At 39.8% G+C, this 22,276-nt stretch overlaps 1 protein-coding gene across 2 annotated transcripts in view; it reads left to right on the top strand.

Annotated features, from left to right (window-relative positions):
- The window catches only part of LOC121523192 (potassium voltage-gated channel subfamily KQT member 4), a 73,218-nt gene that overhangs the window by 26,890 nt on the left and 24,052 nt on the right, over positions 1–22,276 (top strand). For both annotated transcript variants that reach the window (XM_041807972.1, XM_041807973.1), the window contains exon 2: positions 19,155–19,245. In XM_041807972.1, the coding sequence (XP_041663906.1) occupies positions 19,155–19,245 (91 nt within the window). The remainder of the gene's footprint in view (positions 1–19,154; positions 19,246–22,276) is intronic.

A 22,276-nucleotide genomic window follows, 5' to 3' on the forward strand; every position in this document is an offset into this window, starting at 1 on the left:
TGCCATTTTTATCTGCTACTTTGCATTACACACCTTTGCTTGTTGCTTCTAAATGTTGATGTTCACTTTGGACAAACTGTTTATTTGAAGCATTCACTTTTCCTTCTTGTGTACTTTATCTCAGGTACGGCACTGAGAGAGAATATAGACAAAAGGAACATCTCAGAGATCTGGGTAGGGAGCAAGCTGAAGCAGAGGGAGGTAGTCTGAGATTCAGCAGAGGGATGAATTATTCAAAGAAGTATTATCTCTTCACTCTCATCCACCTTTCCCCTCTTTGCCCTGTCACCTAATTGGTTATAATGAGTTAAAGAGGGGAGCGGGTGGATCTGAGAGGCCCACAAGTGGTCCACTCTAATCCTGGCTCTGCTTCAGCTGGACTACAGAGGAGGAAACAAGAAAAGAAGCCAGGGTTTAAAAGGAGAACGTGGGCATGAAGAGAGATAAAAAAGCAACAACAGGATAAGGAGAGGGGTTTTAAAGTGGATATCTTACGATAAAGTGATAATCCAGTTTGCTTTGATACCAACATTAAGATCAAATGTTGACGTCTGCAGTTTGGTGTGGGAGTCCCAGAGCTATGTCAGAGTGTTCAGTACGGTACCAGGAAGGAGGGGCTTGGTATGAAGACAGAGAGTAAACTAATGAATGCTTTTTGTTTTTGTCAGCCCAGGAGGGGATGAGTGTGAGAGGAGTAAAATAACACCACACTGAGCAATGATAAGATATTTACGGGCTTAAATTTGGGCAAACGAGTCTAAAAGCAAGAGTTGGAAACACACTTCCTGTGCTGTATTCAGTTAGTGAATAAGGGTCAACAATTTTACAGGGTGAAATAGTGTGCAGTAAATTGATGAAAATGGCTGTTTACTGTAAACGGATGTAGCAGTAACCTTTATCCTGTCTGTGCTCTTTGGCCTGATGTGTAGAGCCAGGATGCCTCTTCTTTCAGGAGTAGTTGTAGCACAGATGAGTCTCGTTTTAGTGGAAGTTGATGGTGTTTGCTCCACTTTAGGTGATGTAAGTCTTTCGCATGTCTCTGGACTGTCTTTAAATTACAAACAGTCCAACACAAAGATGGCCATACAACGACTCACAGAGACAGGCACAGATTTAACAGAGACGGTCAACAGCACCGACGCTGTACCATACAGCCTCTCCATGTTACATAACATAGATCCGGTTTGATTGAGTACGGTTTGGTATGGTTTGACACACTGAACCCCCAAATATTTTGCGTTTCCACAGACACCCGTACCCTCATCTGGTGGTCAGGCTGTGAAAGCTTGCATGTGAAGTCACAGTCAGCGTGAGTCTGCTGGTCCAACTGCAGAGTTATAGAAAGGATGAGTAACAGAAATCAGGGAATAAGCATTAAACAGCTTTATTTCAGCTGGAAGTACTTTTTAGAAAAATAACTACATCTTAATTATGTTAACCACTGTCAGTAAAGATCCTCAGCTGTTGGAATACGTGTAAAGAAACATTTTGAGTCGTAATGGTACGTTAACTCATTGAGTGCCAGCCCTTTTATAAAATGGGAAGTGCCTTGTGCCAGCATTTTTGGCCATTTTGAGTCATCTTTCAAGACTCACAGATTATTTTGTACTATGACTCTGAAAACACAGCATAGCTCAAATGAAAGCGCAAACCCTCTATTTCATTATGGAAAAAAACATTTGTTTGCACCTTGTTCCGTTCTTGGTTTATCTGAAGTTGAATAGAGGCTAATTTCACCAAAAAGACCACTTTTTTGCTGGAAAGCTGAGAAAAATGCATTTTTGTGAAAAAGAGTCAGTCAAGCAGAACAGTGATTTGAATGTTATAATTTTGCCTTCAATGACATAAAAGACATCTGAAAATTGTATTACAAATGTTACTTTATTGTAAAATAAAATAAATACAAAATACAGCACAATACAACTGGACTGCCGCCAGGGACCCCCTATACGCCCATGTCCTCTCCTGCTTGCGTGTCCCCTGGCACTGCCTGCAAATTATAGAAGGAATATAATCTATAATATGTTATATATATAATATACAATCAATAATATAGATTTTACTTTTGTTCTTACCTCTTTTTCTGCCAACAGACTGTGTTACAGAATTGTATGGGGCTTACTCCTCTCTCAAGTCTGCTTCTAAAATCACATGAGTGAACACATAAGTGATGGTTTCATTGATAAATCTGGCTGAATAATCAGTGGGTTTCTAATGTTAACTTACTTCCATCGCTCTGGGACGGAGATCAAGATCCGCTCCACTCACTCAGCAGCCATTCCTCAGAGTCTGGGTCGGAAAAGTCCATCCCTGAAGTGTCGTCACTTTTTGCATCCAGCTGGCTAGTGGATGCCAACGCACAGGGGAGACCTGGCAACAGTCTTTAGCCTCTTGGCCGGCCAAAGCAGATGAATGAAAGCACTGATGGTGGACTCACTGTCGGTTTCAGTGAGTTACCGATTTCTCACACAAAAGTTTAAAGTTTCTTCCAGCGTCTACCGGCGAAACTGGCCACTTGATCCCTCAGTTTTTGGGGGGCATTTTGTGCCGATACTGAATATTTTAGAACTTTTAGCTTAGATCCTCCATCCTGGCGTCTCCACTTCCTGCTCTGATCTCAGTTGTTTTTGATCTACCGTCTTCCGTGTTCCGACTACGTATCCCAGAAACCCCAAAACTACTCAAAGGGAGCGTGAGAGTGCCCCCTTGTGCCTGCTGCCGAAAAAACACTTTGACATATATTTACCTCAATGGCACTCAATGAGTTAATATATGAGTATATCTAGTCTAGAACAGTTTATACAACAAAATATGTCAATCAAACTAGATTAAGTCAGAAATCCTGAGTGCACTGATCTCGTTTTAAAATAGGCTGCAGCCCGAAGTTTTACAAACACGTTCAATAACCACAGAGTGATGTTTGCACAGGTTACCTAAAGTAAGAAGTAGATGAAAGTTACAGTGCAAAGAATCAACTGATTTAAGGCTTTGTATGCACAAAACTTCAGCATTAGTTTAGTTTCATCCATTGTGGATGGACCAGGCTGATGTGAGCCTTCAGGTTCTGCTTTGTGTAAAATCAGGTCCAGATAAAATTCAGGAAACTTGATTTGTGGCCAGATATCAATATTCACAGACTAGGAAACAGTTTGGATCTCTGTCGAGTTCAAATATCCCTGATTATTGCTGATATTATTCTGTTTATCTCCCGTTTTCGCTGCTCCTCACATATCAGACTTCCATGTTTTGCAGCCCACAGCCGAGCAGTCGTGTTGCGTGCTGACGTGACATCAGTGCAACCCCCCGTTGTTGTGTGTGTAGCTCCACCTTTTTGGGACAGATAGGTGAGATTGGTACCCCTACAGAAGGGTGCCGAAAAGTAGGACGGTACAGGTCGTCTTTCTTTTGGACCCTTTCCCAATTTTGCTATATGGAAACACACAAAAAATGCGTGCCGTTCTGCACCGAACTGAGCCGGACCGCTTGGTGGAAACGACCTACATGTGTACTTGTCTGACATGGATCACAGCAAAGAAAACAAACAGTCTGTTAGTATAAGTCCAGCCTTAGGGTTGAGGGACACTACCATGAGGATGCCATCTGACAGTGGATGGGAATTTAGGTCTAGGTGGGCCAGTTCTACTAATACAAAGTTTTACTGTTGGTAATAATGCCGTTTGAGCAAAGGGGTGTCCACAGGTTTACAAGAACATCCTAGGACAGACCTGTGAACACTGTGTAGTTTCATCAGATCTGTGGCTGTTTAGCAGGGTGTGAGACAAAATTTTTGTGCTACAAAAATTCATAATTCCTTTTCTCGGAAAATGTGTTTTTTAAAAAAGCACAAACAGCATCATTCACCTCTTCAGGGACCATGATGATTTTTGCTCTGGGCTTTAAACGTCCTCAACCCTCGTCATTAGTCACAGCAGCCCCAGTAATACTCCAGCCATTGTGTCCTCTGTAAATCCTGTCAACTCCTCCTCGAGATCCGCTGACCACCAGGGTTGTGTGTGACCCCGGCTCACTTTCTCACACCCTGCACTCCAAGCTGCTTGACCAATCCCATTACCCCGGGTTCAAATGTTACAGTCACTGCTTTCTTTTTTGTTGTTTCTCAATCCTCAAGAGATGGCCTTGACCCTCGGTAATCCATCACCGGAGATCCCCGCTGCTGGTGTAACCAGGTTAGACCTGTCACAGAGTAATGATGATTGGCCTGAAATCTGGTCCTGCCTCTAGTCCAGGGGTGGGGGTCTGATTAGAGTGTGGGGCCTACGTGTGTTTTGAATGGTGGGGAGTTTCACTTCCAGTAAACCTCTGGAACATCACATGGTTGGGTCATGACTTCAGCTTGAATTTTTTTTTTTTTTTTTTTTTTTTTTTTTACTTTTTTAGTGTGAAATATCCTGATACAAACAGAAACATTCAGAAACCTCAGGAATCCTCTCCTCCTTCCATGTGTTATCAACAAAGCCTGATCCTCATCCTCCAGCCGTGCTTATCGAAGCTGTGTGAAGGTTAACTCACTCACCAGTTCAATGGTGAAATGTCAGCGTTATACAAGAACTCTGTGCACCTAGCAAAGGGTTTTAGACTCTGTACTAATTGGAGAGAAGGTGTTAACAATGCCACTGTTAAATGTCAGAGCTCTCAGCATTTCACTTCAACCTTGGTCACATCTCCAGCCTTTGTGTAGAACAATTCAGTGACTAGAGCCCATACATGGCAAAAAGAAGAGATTGGAAACTGAGGAGCAACAGAATTGATCTTCTCTGCAAGGGTGTGAGGTGCTTCAGTGAAAGTTTGTATGTAGGTATGCATGCGTTGGTGCGAATCTCAGATTATACATGTATTTAGACCTTAACAATATTCCCCATTTCTTACAGCTGAGCAGGATGACTTGTCTTCATACGGTGCTCATAAATCTCATAGTTTGATTTTTACTGCCCCTTTTTATCACACAATTTTTTTCAACTTTAATGAATAAATGACACTGATATTGTCCTTAAAGGAGTCTAGGAATAGTCAGATTCTAGATTCCAATGCTCACTTCTCTGGTGATAACTGTGGCAACAAGTGGGAATTAAAACAATGCATGTCTGTTTTTTGGTCTCTGTGGTATATACAAAAATCCAAGACGACACAGTCTGTGGAGGGCACCCTTCCTATGTTTTTAGAGCTGAGGACAGTGGATAGAGTTGGACACAGGGATGAGAGATGAGGGAAAGACATTCAGGAAAGGAGCCACAGGCCCATAAGTGGAGGGTAACTAATTACATTTACTCAAATTACTGTAATTGAGTAGTTTTTTGTGTACTTGTATGTTTTAGTACATTTTGAAATCAGTACTTCTACTGAAGTAGGTTTTAACCAGAGTAACTGAACTTTTACTTGAATACTATACTCAAATGCTTTTTCCTCATCTGTTGAGTTCATAGTAGCACATAGAGAGAACAATTCCACATCACATCCATAAAAAGCTGTTGTACTGTATTATAGAAGTGTGACTTTACCTGAACAGCCTGGTTGTGGATCCATATTCTTTTGTTGTGACTGCCAATAAGGAAAGTTCATATTTTACTGGACAACTCCTCAGTATCTACTAAGGCTAGGCAATTCTCCAAAAATTACATAAATCGCAATGTCATATGGCAATTTCAAATTGCATTTGCAGTATTTTTTTTTTTTTTTTTTTTTTTTTAGCAATTTTCCTGCAGCATTTATGTTCTGCTCTATACAGAAATCTTTCTTTTCTTTTGTAGCTAGTGTTTGTTTAAAAATACAGAGGATAAAGGACTTAAGAAATAATTGCATGTCAAACCACAAATGCAATATCTGGAAAAAAAGCAAATTAAATTATTTTTATTTTATTTTTTAGAATACAAGGTAAACTTTTATTTCAACTAACTGTCCGTCTACTTGAATACTATATTCATGTACTTTTTCCATCCCTGCACAGGCCAGACTTGAACCCAGGCCGCCTGTGTACATGGGTACCTAACCATTCGGCCTTTTGTGCCCCTAAAAAGCTCCTAAATTATTTTTTTAAATTAACAGTTTTACATATTCAACACTTTAAAGCACTGATTTAGATAGGCCTACTTGTAAATATTATGTTTATTTTTTTACAAGTTTGTTCTGCCAAATTCTTAAAGGCATATTATGACACACTTTACCTTTAAGTTATAAACTAAACCTCATTTTTTTATATTCCCACCAGGTCAAAGCTGCAGCAGTCATCAGCAAATGATATTCATTTACAATTAACCCAGCACTTATTAAACAATACACTCACAGACATACATCACATAGACAGTCTCTTATGTTCTTCATGTACATTAACTTGTTTTTTTCTAACTGACTAGGTAGATATGTGACCAATAAACATTTTGCTTTAGTCTTAAATTACCTTTTTTCTTTTATTTTTGCAGAGTCCCTTTGCTAAGACACACCAGTGTCGCATATGCCATGTAATAGATGCTGGGTTAACATGCAGAACTTTCCAAATTAATGTGTCATTAAAAAGATAAAATAGACAGTCAACCATATTTAAAAAAATAAAAATACTGATTGATAAATATAATAATTGTGAAGTATAAATCACTGTAGTTTTTTAAATCTTTTTATTGAACTTTTCAACTTTTATAATAACATGTATCACAACAGAAATCAGTTATATCAAGCACAAATACATACAGCCTATGTATAAATCACTGTAATGAAAGGCTGAAATGAAAGACTGAAGTTCAATTAGGAGGCACTCTCAGCAAGACAAAATCCATCAAGTTGTGTAGACCTTTTAGTTAAATTGTGCTTGTAATCATAACTAGAACTGCTGTTGTACTGAGCTGTTTTTAGAAGGAGTTTCCAAAAAAGTCAGATTATTTCTCTGCCCTTTTTGGTTTTGCAACTTTTTGTTTCATTTTTGAAGCTAGCTGATGGACGGTGTACTTTTGGAGATAACAGAATCTTGTTTCAAGTTGCTGTAAAGACACATGGGAATTTTAAAGGTCACACCTTTGGTATTTTCTCTGTGTAGCTTGTGTGCTGCTTATTTTACAGTGAGGTGTAATTTTTTACTTCTTCCCAAAAGGTGTGTGATTTAAAAGTCGTGCTATATTTTATTCTTCAAGCATCCATTCAAATCAGGTCCATTTAGGGATCCAGTATGCTTAGAAAGAGCTTGACTCTTTAAAAGCTTAATGTGTTTCATTATGATTCATTTATAAAGCAAACTTAGATATACTCTAGGCTATATGAACATAAATCAGAAAAATGACTTATTTAAAACAGTTAAGTCAAAAGCATGTGTCACCATCAACAAAAGGAGGAATGCTAGCAACAAAACAATGAATGATTGGTTACCAGAACCTCCTTTTCTGTATGGCTTATTTCACCAGCGTGCTCTTAGGCTGCCACCATAACAGGCACGGATAGTCTTTATGGCAGACCACATGTCCCAAACCTCCCCTGGGATGTTCAAGAAATTGTTCTGGAGGTGGAAGTTGAAGATCTTAGAGACAGGGGACTTTATCAGACATTCTCAGTTCATATTTAGGTTTACTCCGTCTGTCACCCTCCTGGTATCGAGCTGAAAACTCAGCTCCTTTATTCATCCCAGTATCTAACGCTTACAGCTGCAGATCTGCTGAAACAACTTTCAAGTCATTCCCCCTCTAGGAAATCCAAGAAGACTGCATATTCTCCACATGCCAAGAACCAACCCCTGGGGCTCAGCACACCATAATCACTGCCTTCACCTGCTTTCCCCTCTACAATCTCTGACCCCCCTGCCCATCCCTCTAGTAGGGTGGTGCCTCCATGTTGTTTCCATGTTGGCCTGACGTCACCATCTGGCTCCAGTGGAGTGCTCCTGCACTCCACGTTTCACAGAGGTTCCTCTGTTCCCCTTCTATTACTTTGGGAGGTTTTGAATCACTCTTAGTATCGACTCTCCCCCCTCCCTATCGGGGGCTGATACTCCCTGACAACCCAGCCCACAGGTTAACAGGGACAGGAAAAAACATCTAGGAACCCTTTTGTCATACATTTAACCATGTATAGCAAAATGGAGCTACAATGTTACTGGATTAGTCAAGCAGCATGCCTTGACTTTCCAGGGAGCGCATTGCATTGCTTGGAACACCCATATAGAGAGATCCTTTTATGACAATGTACATCAGATACAGCAAAATTTAGTTCAACAGTAACTTATTTGAATGAATCTGAGGGTGAAACAAAAGCTTTAGCCTAAAAAGGAGGAGGCTGGGGTGGAGGAGGTGAAGCTTTGTCAGCAGCAGTGAGGTGTGATTGGAATTGATGCAGTCATATATAAATGGACCACAGTGTTGAGAGAACGAGCTGTGATTGGCTGTGAGAGCTGGTAGTTGAAATAAGCTGGCCATCAGCTGATTGCAGCAGGGTCTATGATTTCCATGTCCTGCATGAACTGGAGTTAAGATTCATCAACCATCATAAGGTGGCAGTTCATGATGGTTGGAATGAGGATAGTGAACCCATTTTTTTACTCTTTTTCATTTTTAACTTGTAGTGAAGCCAAGAGAAGAAAAGAGGTGTAGGGCTTGTGTGATTTCTGTTCTACTTGCCATATAATTTTTCAAAATAATTGCTTTTCATGTAGAGCTCAGGCTTTGCAATTTTGCTGTCATGTAAGTTAGTCACATTCTCTGGAAATGGTTCCTGGTGTTGGAGGAACACTGAAAGTGAAGAAAATCCAGCCCTCTACTTAATAGTCTACGTAAACTTAATTCTTCTGCTCTTAATGCACAGTGATGTTAACTTTGAATCACAGTGTGCAAAGTTTCAGGTAATTTTGTGTTACAGTACAGAGAGCCAGGGACAAATATTCAGCGATGACAGAAGCCTTTGGTTCACCAGCTTAGGTTTGCAAAGAGTTTTAGTGAATCAGAGCAGAGAACAGTGAGCTCAGTGGTGATATGCTGTTACATTAGCTCTGGCACAGTTTGTGTGCCTGTGTTAGTATTTAGCTGGTTTACAGATACTCCTGTGTCTGATGTGGCCAAGACTGACTTTCTCATAGTTTATAGTTTAACCGTGTTAATGCTGTGTTTTAATCTGTGAACCCAAGATGGAACAGCACGGCAGAAAATAGCTCTACATGAGTCTCTGTGTTTATCTGCAGTGGAAAGAGTGTAGACTTGTGTGATTTGTGCTGAAGTATCTGCTACTCGTGATACAAACTGCCTGGTTGCACCTTTATGTGTGATCAACAGTCATTGCATGTCACTTTTTTCCCACTTGTGTAAATAATTGATTTAAACGTGTAATATTCCTGAAAATTACAGCATTCATGGGGAAAAAAACACATTCCTCTCATTTTTACCCTCACTCTCATGTCAGGTTGCTCCTTTCCTCCTGCTCACTACCTCTAAATTGCATCGTCAGCTTTTTTTTCTTGTGAAAAAAGCACTTTTCACCTCTTATTTGTTTGTGTTGGTTTTTGTTCCTGCCTTGAAAGTTTGCAGTCCCTGAAGAAGAAGGAGGAGGAGAAGGGGAGAGAGGAGAGTGGAACAGCGTCACTGATCGTGGTCTGCCTGGACTCTGCAGCCTACCTGTGCACATTTCTCCTGCAGCCGCTATTTAAAGACAGTGAAATGCTATTAATATCTTTCTACTGTTTCCCCCTTTTTCTCTTATTCCCCTTATGACAATCTCGTTCTCCCCTTTTACCTCCACTAACTCAGCTGTTTTTCCTGTTACCTGTGTCCTGGCAGGACTCAGTACTTCAACTCTTTTTGCCTTATTTGTGCTGAGCTTGTTGTTAGCATAGGGAGCACTTGGCCTGCATAACCTCATAGACAGTTAAGACATAAAGCGTGACATTTCCAAAGATGCAGGTTCACATGTCTTTCACTGCTAAAAATACATCCTATGTTCTATTTTAGATTCTTCCCTATGTTTAATTGAAACTGTCCATGTTTGCTAGTGCCCTTGTGAAAGTGGTCAATAATCAGATCTGTCACAGTCTCTCTGTGTTTGTGTATTTGTTCAGTTGTTGTTTGTATAAACGGATAAATGGTCAATTTGTGAAAGCTGTCGTCAGAGCCGGATTGATCAGGTCTGGCTCCACATGCACGCACTTGCACACAGTTTTGAGTTCAGGTTTAGTTGCATGACCCTTTACTTTGTGTACAGCTCCCTGGATATCAGTTTAGACAGTGTGTTTTCACCTCTTTCTGTCATCAGCTATCAAAGATTTTTCCCCCAAAAGATTCTTTGGGGCCCAGACTTTCAAATTAACTAAACAAGAATACATCTAATTAACATTTAGTAGTATTTTTATTTTGAAACATAAGTACGTTTTTGGCATTAACAGTGAGCAGCCACCGATGGGGGGGGGTTGAAAGATTTCAACTACATATTTCTAAAGCTGTCAGGTTGTCCATCAGTGGGTTTGACAGTAGTACATTGTGCCCTGAAGGCTCTTGCACTCTCCAAGAGTGCAAAATGGAAAGATGACAAGGAAAGCTGCAGAGTTAATCATAACTGGACTGATTATGGACCATTTATGTATTTATTATGCATCATATTTACAAATAATGGCTTTCTATCAATCATCCTCTGGGGGCTTGATATGGTCCCAAAGCTGCCAGTAGATTATCACTGATATAAAAGGTGAAATTCTTTGGTGAGGGAACCAGGCTGTTGAGGCCACAGATTTATGTCCCACTCTTTTTGCTTACCAAAGCACACATTTAAGTTAAAAAATCCTCAAGTTGATACTGTCCACTAGAGATACATATTGGCCTCTACAGGGCTGCCACTTCACTCTGATTCTGTGATTTTCATGGACAGGATCTCAAGATGCTGGCGGGGGAAGGACGGTTTTTAGTTTAGTGACCTCTGAATTCCATCTCCGCTTTTTGCAGATGATGTGGTTCTGTTGGCTTCTTCAGCTGGCCCTGGGACGGTTTGTAGGTGGATGTCCCAGTTGGTGGACTGATGGTCAGCCCCTCCAAGTCTGACATTCTTTGCCAGAGAATGGTGGATTGCCCCCTCCAGGTGGGGAGTGAGTCTCTGCCCTAAATGAGGAAGTTCAAGTGTCTTGAGGTCTTGTTCACAGTGAAGGTAGACTGGACTGTAAGCATCAGCAGTGTTGCAGATGTACCGTACCAAAGCTTAAGATTCAACGGTCGATCTTCATTCCAACCCCCACCTATGGTCATTAGCTCTGGGTAAAAAATGAAAGAATGAGATCCTGGGTTGAAGTGGTTAGATTAAATTCTTCCAGAGGGTGTCTGGACTCAGCCTTAGAGATAGGTTGAGGAGCTCGGACATCTGGGGGGAAGTAGAGCCGCTGTTGAAAAGATCCAGCTGAGGAAGTTTGGCCATCTGGTTGCCTCCCTGTGAAGATCTTCCAGTCACAACTAACCTGGGAGGAGACCCTGGGGAAGACCCAGAACGTGCTGGAGGGATTATACATCTCATCTGGTCTGCAACACCTTTGAATCCCTCAGGAGAGCTGTAAAATGCTGCTGGGGAGAGAGATGTCTAGGCTGGCACTGCAGACTTTTGTAGCATGATTTTTTTAGTGTGAGTATTTTATTTGCAGAATCATGTTTCTCCTAATGTGCATAGAAAGGCGCTTCAAAATTTGCCTCCACATTCTTAGCATTTTTGGGGTGTTTTATGTGCAAAGGCCTTTACTCTGTAAAATGGTACACTTAAGACTTCACATGGAGGAGGCAGAGCTTTTACTGCAGCCTGTCAGCAGGGGGAGCTCTAAATCCTTTGGCTTCACCTTCATGGAGTGGTTGTTTAGCCCGTCTTTTTACTCAGTCTGTTCCTTATTCAGTCCTTTATGTTTCTTCTCTTTATTCTGTGTTTCTTATTACAGCAACACACATATTTCTACCTCAGCGCTCTCTTTCTCTCTGCATCCTCCCTCTCAGCTCCTCTCTCTCCCTCCTCCTCCTCTGTTGTGTGTAACTGATAGCTGCTTTATCATCCAGCCGTTATTGAATCAAAAGTGCATTCCCCGACACTTCAGCTCCTCTTCTCTCTGCCAGGCGCGCTGACTGGCACGGGGTGGAGAGCGCTAACCTCATAAACCCTTCCAGAAACACACACAGCATAACACAGCAATACTGTATGTCTTATTTGTTTATTAGCACTGGTTATACCTATTCATCTCACTCAGTTTTTCATCGTCCAGTCAGAGTAATGTGAGCTCTCCCTCTTCACTTATGTATGCTTACAGGGTGGCTGCAGTAAAGCAGCCGCCTCACCACCATTAGGAGCAGTCTGGCTGCCCTGTACGTACGCTGCTCTGAGTTTATTTGTTGTCTGGCCCAGGAGAAGCCCAACATTTTGAGGCTTTACAGGCAAGGAGCCAAAGTGTTTGCTCTTTATACACAGGATGGGTGTTGTAACAGAGATCAGTCAAGATTCAAAGACGACACAGAAAATGGCCAAAATACAGATTTATCTGCACTTTTGTTTAGTTTCCTCACTGTTTATCTCATATTCTTTCTTTCTTTCTTTCTTTCTTTCTCAGCTCACTGTGCTTGCAGTTTTCTTGATTCTCCCTTCTGTCTGTGAGACAAATTGCTCTCGGTCGTCTTTGGAGAACACTCCAATATTGTGTGTACATTATAGCAGAGCATGCAATTTTCTTTCTAAAAGTTCTGGAGCAATTACTAATGCAGACGGCCTTACAGTAAACCTCCTCAGCAGCTGACTCCCATAGATGAGTTGATTCATCGGATCAGATTGGCCTCTTTGATTGACTACATGACATGTAGAGCTTTTACACATTAGTGTGTTCATTTATAATGAATATATCAAACCTTCCTGTCTGGTTACATGTCAAGGTCAGGTATTATTGTTTGTTGATAAACAGAGTGAAAGCATGGTGAACTTTTACCCTTTTATGGGTATACAAAGAAAGCAAGAAATTTTTAAAAATGACTAAAAGATTATATTTTTTAATCTCAGTTAATCTCATAATTTCTGTACTTGATCGAGTTTAATCTCACACTTTTTAATGCATTTTAAAATTGCACTATTTTGCATTACAAACCAATTTTTCTGTCATTTTGGAGTTTTTCTTACTGTTTTCAACTAAGAGTAAACCACTTCCTGTACTTTTTAAAGTAAGTAAGCATTTAAGTATGGACTTAGCCTTGGCAAAAGGAACTTGCTATGGACTGAAAATGGAATAAGAGATCATTAAAAAGGTGCAGATGAGAAATGAGACATTAAGGAACAGTAGTGGACTTATTTGACATCACTGTGGCTGCAGGGAGACACTAGTGGCTTCACCAAATTATGCTGAAAGGGACAATAATGTATGCATTTGTTTGCAATTAAAAATATTAGTGCACTGATTATGGACCCTAATTTACTGTGATTAACTCGATTAATCTTGTTAAAAAGGATTTTTTTCCAACTCTGGCTTGATTGGATGCGCTCTGACTCAATATTAAACATGTTCAATATTTACAACCAAAATTCTGTTTTGTGTGGCGAGCACAGAAGAGAACCGAGCAGATAAGTAGGGCTGGGCAATTAATCGCAAATAGATTAAATCGCAGTATTGCCTGCTGCAATTTTCAGATCGCAAAAGGTGCAAATTATCTTGACCTGACCTGAAATTTGTTAAAATACCAATTTAATGCTTTTTTTTGCAGCAGGGATGTTATGCATTAAATATCATGCAATCATTCAAGTGCCGTTTTTTAAGAATAGTCTACAGAAAAATCCTACTTTCTTTATTTTTGTGCTTATTTCTCATTAAATACAAGAGTGACATAAAAATGAGTACTCCCTTCAATCCAACAATTTATATCCAATTTGCAATTTGAGTCAAAATCATTAGAATTAGATTTTTTTTTTTTTTCCAAATTGTTCAATCCCAGTTTAATCTAATATTGTGTTGGTTATGGTATAGAATGACGTATTGCTTGTGTTTGTTGGAAAATAAATAAGATGAGGAGCTAAAGAAATAATAGTAAATGGGAAGCATGAAGTTAAATGGATGTCATAAATGGGGGAGAAACAAGTTTTTAACAACGTATGCTGTAAAAAAGTCCACAGAAGATCTTACAAGGGCGGGAGCTGGGCTCAAATTGCAGCTGCAGTTGACTTAGCATGGAGCTAACCGCTAGCGTCGCTAGCTTTTTCATTCTAAAGTCATGTTTGACCATGCGAGATTTGGCGTTTGAGAGATGAGACCTGACTGAACGTCTGGTATTCAATGAACAGAATCTACACCACACCACCAAAGGAACAAAACTGGAAATTCAGAGATTATGTGTTGCCATGTGTGGGGTCTCTCACATTTGAAAAATCAGTTAAGATTTTAGAAATCCTTGCGTGTTTGGCAAGCTTTAGTCTAAGAGAGTACAAAACATTATAAATGCAAAAAATCATGGAATTTTAAATGCAGAAAAGGCAAAATTGATCCTATTAACTATAGAAATTCTGAGGTTAATTGTGATGATCAGCTTTAATTGTTTGCCAGCCCTAACATAAACACAAGACTAGTTTGCCTATTTTTCTTTGCCAAACCGATGGAGATCAGTGTCAGACGCACCCTCACAAACCAGGAACATGACCACAGCGGATTCTGGTTTTGACGAATATTTGTTTGATGCATATTTTTACTGAATGTTTTGACCGTATTTCCATCTGTTAACATGGAGGAGGCGGGGTTTATGACCTTGACTGTAGCCAGTCAGGAGGGGATCTCCTGAATTTGTCAGCTTTTGGCCTTGTTGTCTTTAATACCATCATAAGCTAAATAATTAAATCACTTTACAGCTGATATGATGATGACTCAGTGTTGAATTATAATCACTGGTACCTACATGGAGAAGCGTGACATACGCAGTGTTCATGGTGTTTAGTCGTCTTCTGGCTGTTTGGCTGACGTTGAGGCCTGCTTGTGGCTTGTGGTCAGGATGAGGGAGGATTTAAGAGTTTGTTACAAGACACCGAGCGGAATTTTACATTTTGACTACACAAACAGAAATGGTGAGCTACTGTTGGCAGTAACTCATCGCAGTGTTTTGAAGCTACTGTATGTAAGTGATAGTATTATATTCAGGTAAATGCAGAGTTGCTTTCAGAACCTTTTTATACAGGAATGTTGCGTTTGCAGTTTGTAATAGCCGAGCTGTCGATCCAGCTATCCGTGCTCTGGCTTGTTTCCTGTCATAAAGCACAAGTCAATGAAAAAATCCACCTGAGATGCTGCCCCGACTAATCTCCTCCTTATGGAAGTACACACAGAGCCTTGAGTTAATTGAGGGGAAAGAGACAGACAGTTTAGTCAGCACATTACTCCGTTGATGAACGATCCAAAAAGAGTTGTTTTTGTGGCGTCTTCGGGGTATTTTTTCAAACTAACTCTGCTGAGGCTGAAACATAAACTCCACTGTGCATGCATCACTGCGCTGAGATATACAGTATGTACAGCAGTAATCTGGGGGGTTGTCTGTTTATTCATGCCTGATTTCAGGTGTCTTCAGAACTTTCTTGGTCTTTATATTTGTACTTATATTTGTATTTGTTTTCTCTCCAAACAAAAACAGAGGCTGCTCATTTCCTCACTTTACACGTGCAGTGACAAAACGTTCAAATTTATGAGTGTAAGATGGATCATTGTATTATTTTGTATTTTCAATGAGTTTTTCAATGCCCAGCAGTCAAGCTTTATTTCTTTTTGGTGTCTTTCTTGCGTTTCTTTCTTTTCGTGCGTTTACGAAAGCAGCATGTTGCTTTAAAGGGATTGTAAGTGTCCAAGTAGAGACTTGATCTCCGTTCAGATATGCATCCTAAACTTGATTCAGTTCTTATTTCTTCTTTGACTATTCTCTTTTCTTTTGTTTGGAAAGTCCGCCAATGATTGATTTGTTCTCTTGTTGCAAGACTTGTGACAAATTTGTATTTGACTTTGTCCCACAGATATAAAATCAATAATACATACAGGCACATCTGAAGAAATTAATATCCTAAAAACTCTCTCTTTTAAGTGAAACGTCCTTCTTTCTAGATTGGTCATTACAAAGGGAAATAATTCAAGACATTTTTGTTGTTACAGCTCATGAAATCAAAAATCCACTATCTCTAGATGTTAGAATATCACAAACATAAGTCCAGAAAAAGGATTTATAATACAGAAATGTTGACCTTCTGGAAAAGGGCTCATTTATGCACTCTGTAATTGTTTGGAGCTCCCTTTACACAAATTAACTCAATAAAGTATGATCCTCTGAGTGAATATAAACAACTCTAAAGAAGGCAACTGTTGGGTTGGGACCCAAATTGGGCCATGGTGCTGTTTATACATTCATACTGTTAATGTGTGCCAGGAGCAAAATTTTGTTTAGAGAAGGGAAACCAAAAAAAAATTTTACAAATTTGTTTCAGGTTTATTCAGGAGTTTTCATTGTACCTTTATCTGAAATCTTTGAGGAATTTTCCCTGTGAACCTGTCAACTAGTTTCCCCCATCAATTTTTGGGAGTTTTCTGGACAAATATTCTCTAATATTCTCTGGAACTTTCCTGTAAATCGAGAAAAAAAAATCACAAGAAGTAGGAATTTTTAGTAAGAATTCAACAGTAGTTATTAGGACTTTTCACAAGACCTTTCAGCAGACTTTTTCAGAAGGTTCCCTAGAAAATTTCAGGATTTTTTACTGCAAACTCAGAGAATTTTTGGGAACCTTCCAGGAAATGTTTTGGACTTTTATTTGGTAGGGTTTAGGTTTAGGGTTCTGAATGTGGCCCAGAAACTTTTGGGAATCTTCTGATACTTTTTTAAAATAAAATTTGTGGTATTTTCTCCTGTCTCTTAGATTTGCCACGTTCTTTACTTTCTGAACTCCAAACATCATTGTGTTTCATTGAATAGATTGAAATGGAAAATAAAGTATCAGAAATCTGGGTCACGATTGCCCATTGAGGAGTTGGTGGTGGGTCCTGAGGCAACATTGGTTGAGAACCGCTGTTTTAAACCATAAAACCGTCACTGGCCACATACTCACATGTGTCTATTAGGTTGGGTTTGAAGTAAAAAAACAACGAATCCACTAGAAGTCAATGTCTCACACAGACCTCCACAATCAATTAATCAATCCTTGTTTGTATAGCACCAATTTATACCAAAGTTCTCTACAAACACTTTAGAGGGCCGGTCAAGACCGTTCTCTCTGATGTGGCCTGTTATAATAATGACCAGCGCTAATCATCATGAGCACAGTGCTAGCAGTATTTAGTCCTGCATCTCTTGGTGGAGCACTGCAGGGTGGTGCTGGCCTGCACCAGAGACCACTGGACATGTTTTAGTTTTACAATGTTGACTAGAAGGTGCGATGAGCTCCAGTCGATGAAGGCAGCTGGTAGTCCACTGGACAGTGAGTTTTGATAAGATCAGCATGACAAGGATTTTTATGGTTATGTTCCTCCAAAATACACATATTTAAATGTTTATTATAGAAATGGTCTATCCCAGGAAACTAAGGCTGGGCAATTTATTAAAATTTAGATTAAATTGCAACATGCCCTACTGCAATTTTCAAATTGCAGAAGGTGCAATATTTCTTTAACCTGATATGTGTTTCAAAATACCGGTTTGATATATTTTTGAGATTATTTATTATTTATTTCTATATGTCTACCTTAATAAAAAATGAGAATGGCAAAAATGATCACTATCTCCAATACAACAATTCACATCAGTTTGTAATAGTCAAAATAATTGATATTCAGATATGTTTTCAAATTTTTTAGCCTTAGTTTGATGTTAAAGAATAACTGAATATTTAATTGCAATGGAGGAAAAATTGCAATTAGATTATTTTCTCAAATCTTTCAGCCTTACAAGAAACTCAGTCAACCAGGAGAATGCAGGATCATTAGACACTTGTCGAATATTCTCTTACTGTCCCCTGTCATTTTTGATTTAAAGTTGATGCAAGATTTTTGAAACTCCTCCTATGGATTGCAAATAAAATCAGTGTTACACTTTAGAACAAATAGACATCAATGACAGAACTCTAATACTTCATACATGCAGGATATCTGATCTAAGATGTTTAAAAACTAGCTCGGTTCAGGTCAAGCAAACCTTCTCCACATCTCTGAGACCCTGACACCTTAAAGCCTGTCAGTGTCTGCTCATAGAACAATCATGTATAAATGACTAACCACAGGAGGTTTTCAAACAGAGTACACCCTCCTCCTTTATTTCTATTCTACATTTGTATTTTTCATGTTTTGGTTGCAGCAGCAGCTTTCTGCCTTTGTTTCCTTTTCTGTTAAGCAGCTTTTACATGAGGTGCGTTTGATTTCCCACACATCCTGGCCTCAGACTTGTTGATGACATTACTGATCAAAGAGAACGGGCACCATTGTGTGAGACCAGGAGCATTTTTTTTGGCACCAACAAGTGTTGTGAAACTTTGGGCTCTGATATGTGGACCAGCTGGGCCGGCAGCTGCCACCTGGATAATCCTGCCCTGCTGTTTGCTGTTCACATAGCACTGCGGCCATGCTGCACTGTGTTCTCCCTTTTGTCTCCATGCTCCTATTATTTCAGACTGGATGTTGTCACACAATAATTATCTGGTCGCGTAGTTAAGGTGCTTTGTTTTTTTTGGTGCTGAGTCTCAATGCAGATGTCATACATGAGGGTGTGAACATTTCTGGAACAATAGTCATAAACAGAATATTTTTAGACTTCAAATTTGGACTGTGACTGTCTGGCCTAAAAACTAACAATAGCTCAGGTATACTGGTGTTTTAGGAACAGTGCCACTGTGTTGCTGCTCAGTCATCAGCACTCTCCAGGTCATTTCAGCCGGGTTAGCCCCAATTATTCTGGTTTTATTCATATGACTAATTGAAATACTGTATTTATTTTACATCGTTTCATTCTGCTGTGATGATATCTGTTCTCCTGGGTTTGCTCATAGAAAATAATTGGGGCTATCGTTTTGATGCCGGCGTGTTTTTGGCTTCTGCCACATCAGCTACACCCCAACTATTCTCTTAGCCTTCATAGCATTAAAATAGATAAGTTAAATAAAAATGTATTGGACTGTTCTGATGCAGTTTTTATTTTTTAAAGTGTCTAATGTCCTGGGTGTTGTTTGTGTTTCAGTTTCTTGCTGGTGTTCAGCTGTTTGGTGCTGTCCGTGTTCTCCACCATCCCTGACCACCAGAAGTTCGCCAACCAAGGCCTCTTCATCCTGGTACGACCCCTGACCTCTCTGTCCTTCACTCTCAAACCCACATATGACCACTTCAGCATCTGTACCCCGTCCTACAGGATCAGACTAACCTCCGTGTGTCCGTACATGCCTTTGTACATGTTTCTTTGTTGGCTTGTAGAATCACAGACAGCCATGTAAGCAGGTGGAAGGATTCAGGTGTTGTTGACAGAGCAGAAAATCACAGACATGATACACTAATCCTAATAGCCATCATATAATCTCCCCCCATCTTCCTCTGTGCTCCAGCTGCTTTAGTGAAAGGTAATGGACACTAGCTGTATCCTCATGAACCTACAACACCCCTCACCCTCCTCACCCCTCTCTCTTCCCACCTCGCTTATCCTTACGTGCTATTTAATGGTCGCACTTTTGACTTTCACGTTCCCTCCGTTCACTCTTCGGATCAATCAGGCAGCCATTAGCAGGCAATCAGCCATTAGTGGACTTTACTTACATGAACATCTGCACTAATGACGGATCAGCTCAGTGAGCCTTAAGCTGCCACGAAAGCAAGAAAGATAAGAGATAGAGAGAAGATGGACACATGTAAATAAGACATGATTACTGTTGTAAAACTTCCATCATTTCTAATCTTTTATTTAAGATCATAACAGTAATTTATCTATGATTATTAACACAGACTCATGTCTACCTCAAGAGAGTTAAAATTAGGCTGTGGCAGATGGTTAATAAAGAATCAGGTTAAGTGCTCACCTTAGAAGTATTTCTGCAGAGACGTGTGTGGGCAGTGTGTGGAGGTGTGTTCACAGACCTATAGAACATAAAAACTTAACATTACCACTTTCGTGATAATCAGACTTGAATAGTACAGTCCTAACCGTAAACCTGATTTATTCAAATCAGAGTCTGCTTTTATAATGGTGTGTTTTTTATTGCCTGTTATACACACATGTTGTTGGGCAAATGACTCAAAGGTTTCTGTGATGCAGGGTAAATGAGTCTTCTTGATAATTTTTTTTGTTACAAGTCTAATTATAATATGGTGAGCTTTAATTATAAGCCCTTCTGGTTTCCTACGTCAGCAGCTCATTCTTCACTTTACTCTTTCACTGTGAAAGAGGTATCAATGTCACGACAATTGTCTATCTCATGTGCAAAACAACAAGTAAAATAAAAAAAGAAGGATTGGAATTTAACTTTTTTATCCACATGCCACTGTGGCTGTTGGATTCAAATGTCTGTCAGCCTCAAACAGTTGTTATCTGTTGCGTACAACAAGAAGAGACACGTGTTATTCAAAGCTCAATAACTGTTGTTTCTTCTGAAAGCCCTCCATGGTGCCATTCTAATGACGCTATCCAGGCTTTCATAGCGCTTACAGAACATTTTCTAGCAGGCCTGGAACTTGGCTGACCCTCCAGGGTCTTTAAAGACTACAACAGTAACTCTTATATTAGATGTCTTTTTATCCATTTATAATCAATTTTTCAATCGTTCCTGCAGCTAGCAGGTTAGCCCATCACCATGTTCTCTGTTTGTATTCCAGAATGCATTGTGACTGGGCTGTGACAGCCAGTGGCAGGCTGTTTAGTTGTCATGTCATGCTTTGGTGTACACTGTGCGATTTCAAGCCGACCATACGACGGTCATGGCAGAATGTCATCTCACACTGTGCAACTGAACCATTTACGACGCAAAACCATCGCGCACGAGTTGTGTGCTCACACTGTACGATCCGACAGTCGTGCACGACCTGAGTGCTCACACTGTGCGACTGAAATCAGGACGGACTGTGATGTTTTAAAAGTCTCAGGGTCTGAGAGTAAAGTGTTTCCTGTCATATTCTCTCTCTCTCTCCCCCCCACTATCTCTCTCTGTCTCACACACACAAACAGCACCGTCTGTGTCAGCGGCAGGTCTGCTGATAGGAATATTTCCTGCTCGTTTTTTACTTTATCATAGCGGGTTGTATCAGAAAGTGATTTCAGCTATTGTCATGGTAATTTAAGACATTGTCTGACCGTTAACAAAGGAAAACAATCCCCCAAAGTTGTTTGTTCTGCTCGCATTTCTGCTCTTACTGTGAAGTGTCAGGAGTCGTACAAGCAAAATATCAAACATGCCAGAAATCCTCCAGACCAGTCGGGAGATGGTTGTACGGTTGTACGATGGGCTGTGTTCGGCCGCTGTAGCCCCCTGTACACAGCACGAGAAATGATGCCCGATCTGACCGAGAGTCGCACGAGGGAGCCGTGTGACTCCAAATTCACGGCTGAATCACAGGAAAACCGCACAGTGTATACCCAGCTTTAAAGTCTCTGCAGACAGATTCCCAAAACTCAAATTCTTTTTGTAAGTGAATGTTTTGAAGATTTATGGTCATTTTTTTTTTTTCCAACTTTTTGGTCTCAAAAAGATGGAAAAAAGTTTGAGTATAACCTTAGTCATCAATGTTAACTGTGTTTAATACATAAAAATCTTTTGTCCTTATAGTCCCATAACTTTTTAAAAATAAATTCTAATGACATTACTGCAGCAAATATATTCTTAAAGCCCAGGTTGTCCTTAATTAAAGGGTGTTTAGAGCTTTATTGTGCACCACAGGATTGATGTTTAATTAGCTTTTTTAGACAAAAAGTTCAGGTGAGACACAATGGTTACATAATAGCTTAGGGCTAAGAGGGTTAATGCAATTTTAAAACATTGATGCAATTTTTAAGACCCTGTTCACGTCTAGATGGATGGAAAGATACATACACATACACATTTGAATTGGGCTGTCAAGACTAATCACATTAACTGCTATAATCCACAACTAGTGCACTAATTTTCAAAAACATGATTAACTACATGCTTTATGTACCCTTTTAACACACTTTGGTTAAGAGCTCAGTGGGCAGTGGACTTTATCTGTGGTTTAGTTCATGTGACAGTTGTCCATCTACCTTTAAAAGCAGGGCTGTATACAATCAGGAAGTCAGTTACCCTTAGTTTACAACAGTGGAAAAATAAAAATTACAAAAGTAATGTTTTTGATGCAAAATAGTCA

This window comes from Cheilinus undulatus, linkage group 16 (genome assembly GCF_018320785.1).
Source record: "Cheilinus undulatus linkage group 16, ASM1832078v1, whole genome shotgun sequence".
NCBI lineage: Eukaryota > Metazoa > Chordata > Actinopteri > Labriformes > Labridae > Cheilinus > Cheilinus undulatus.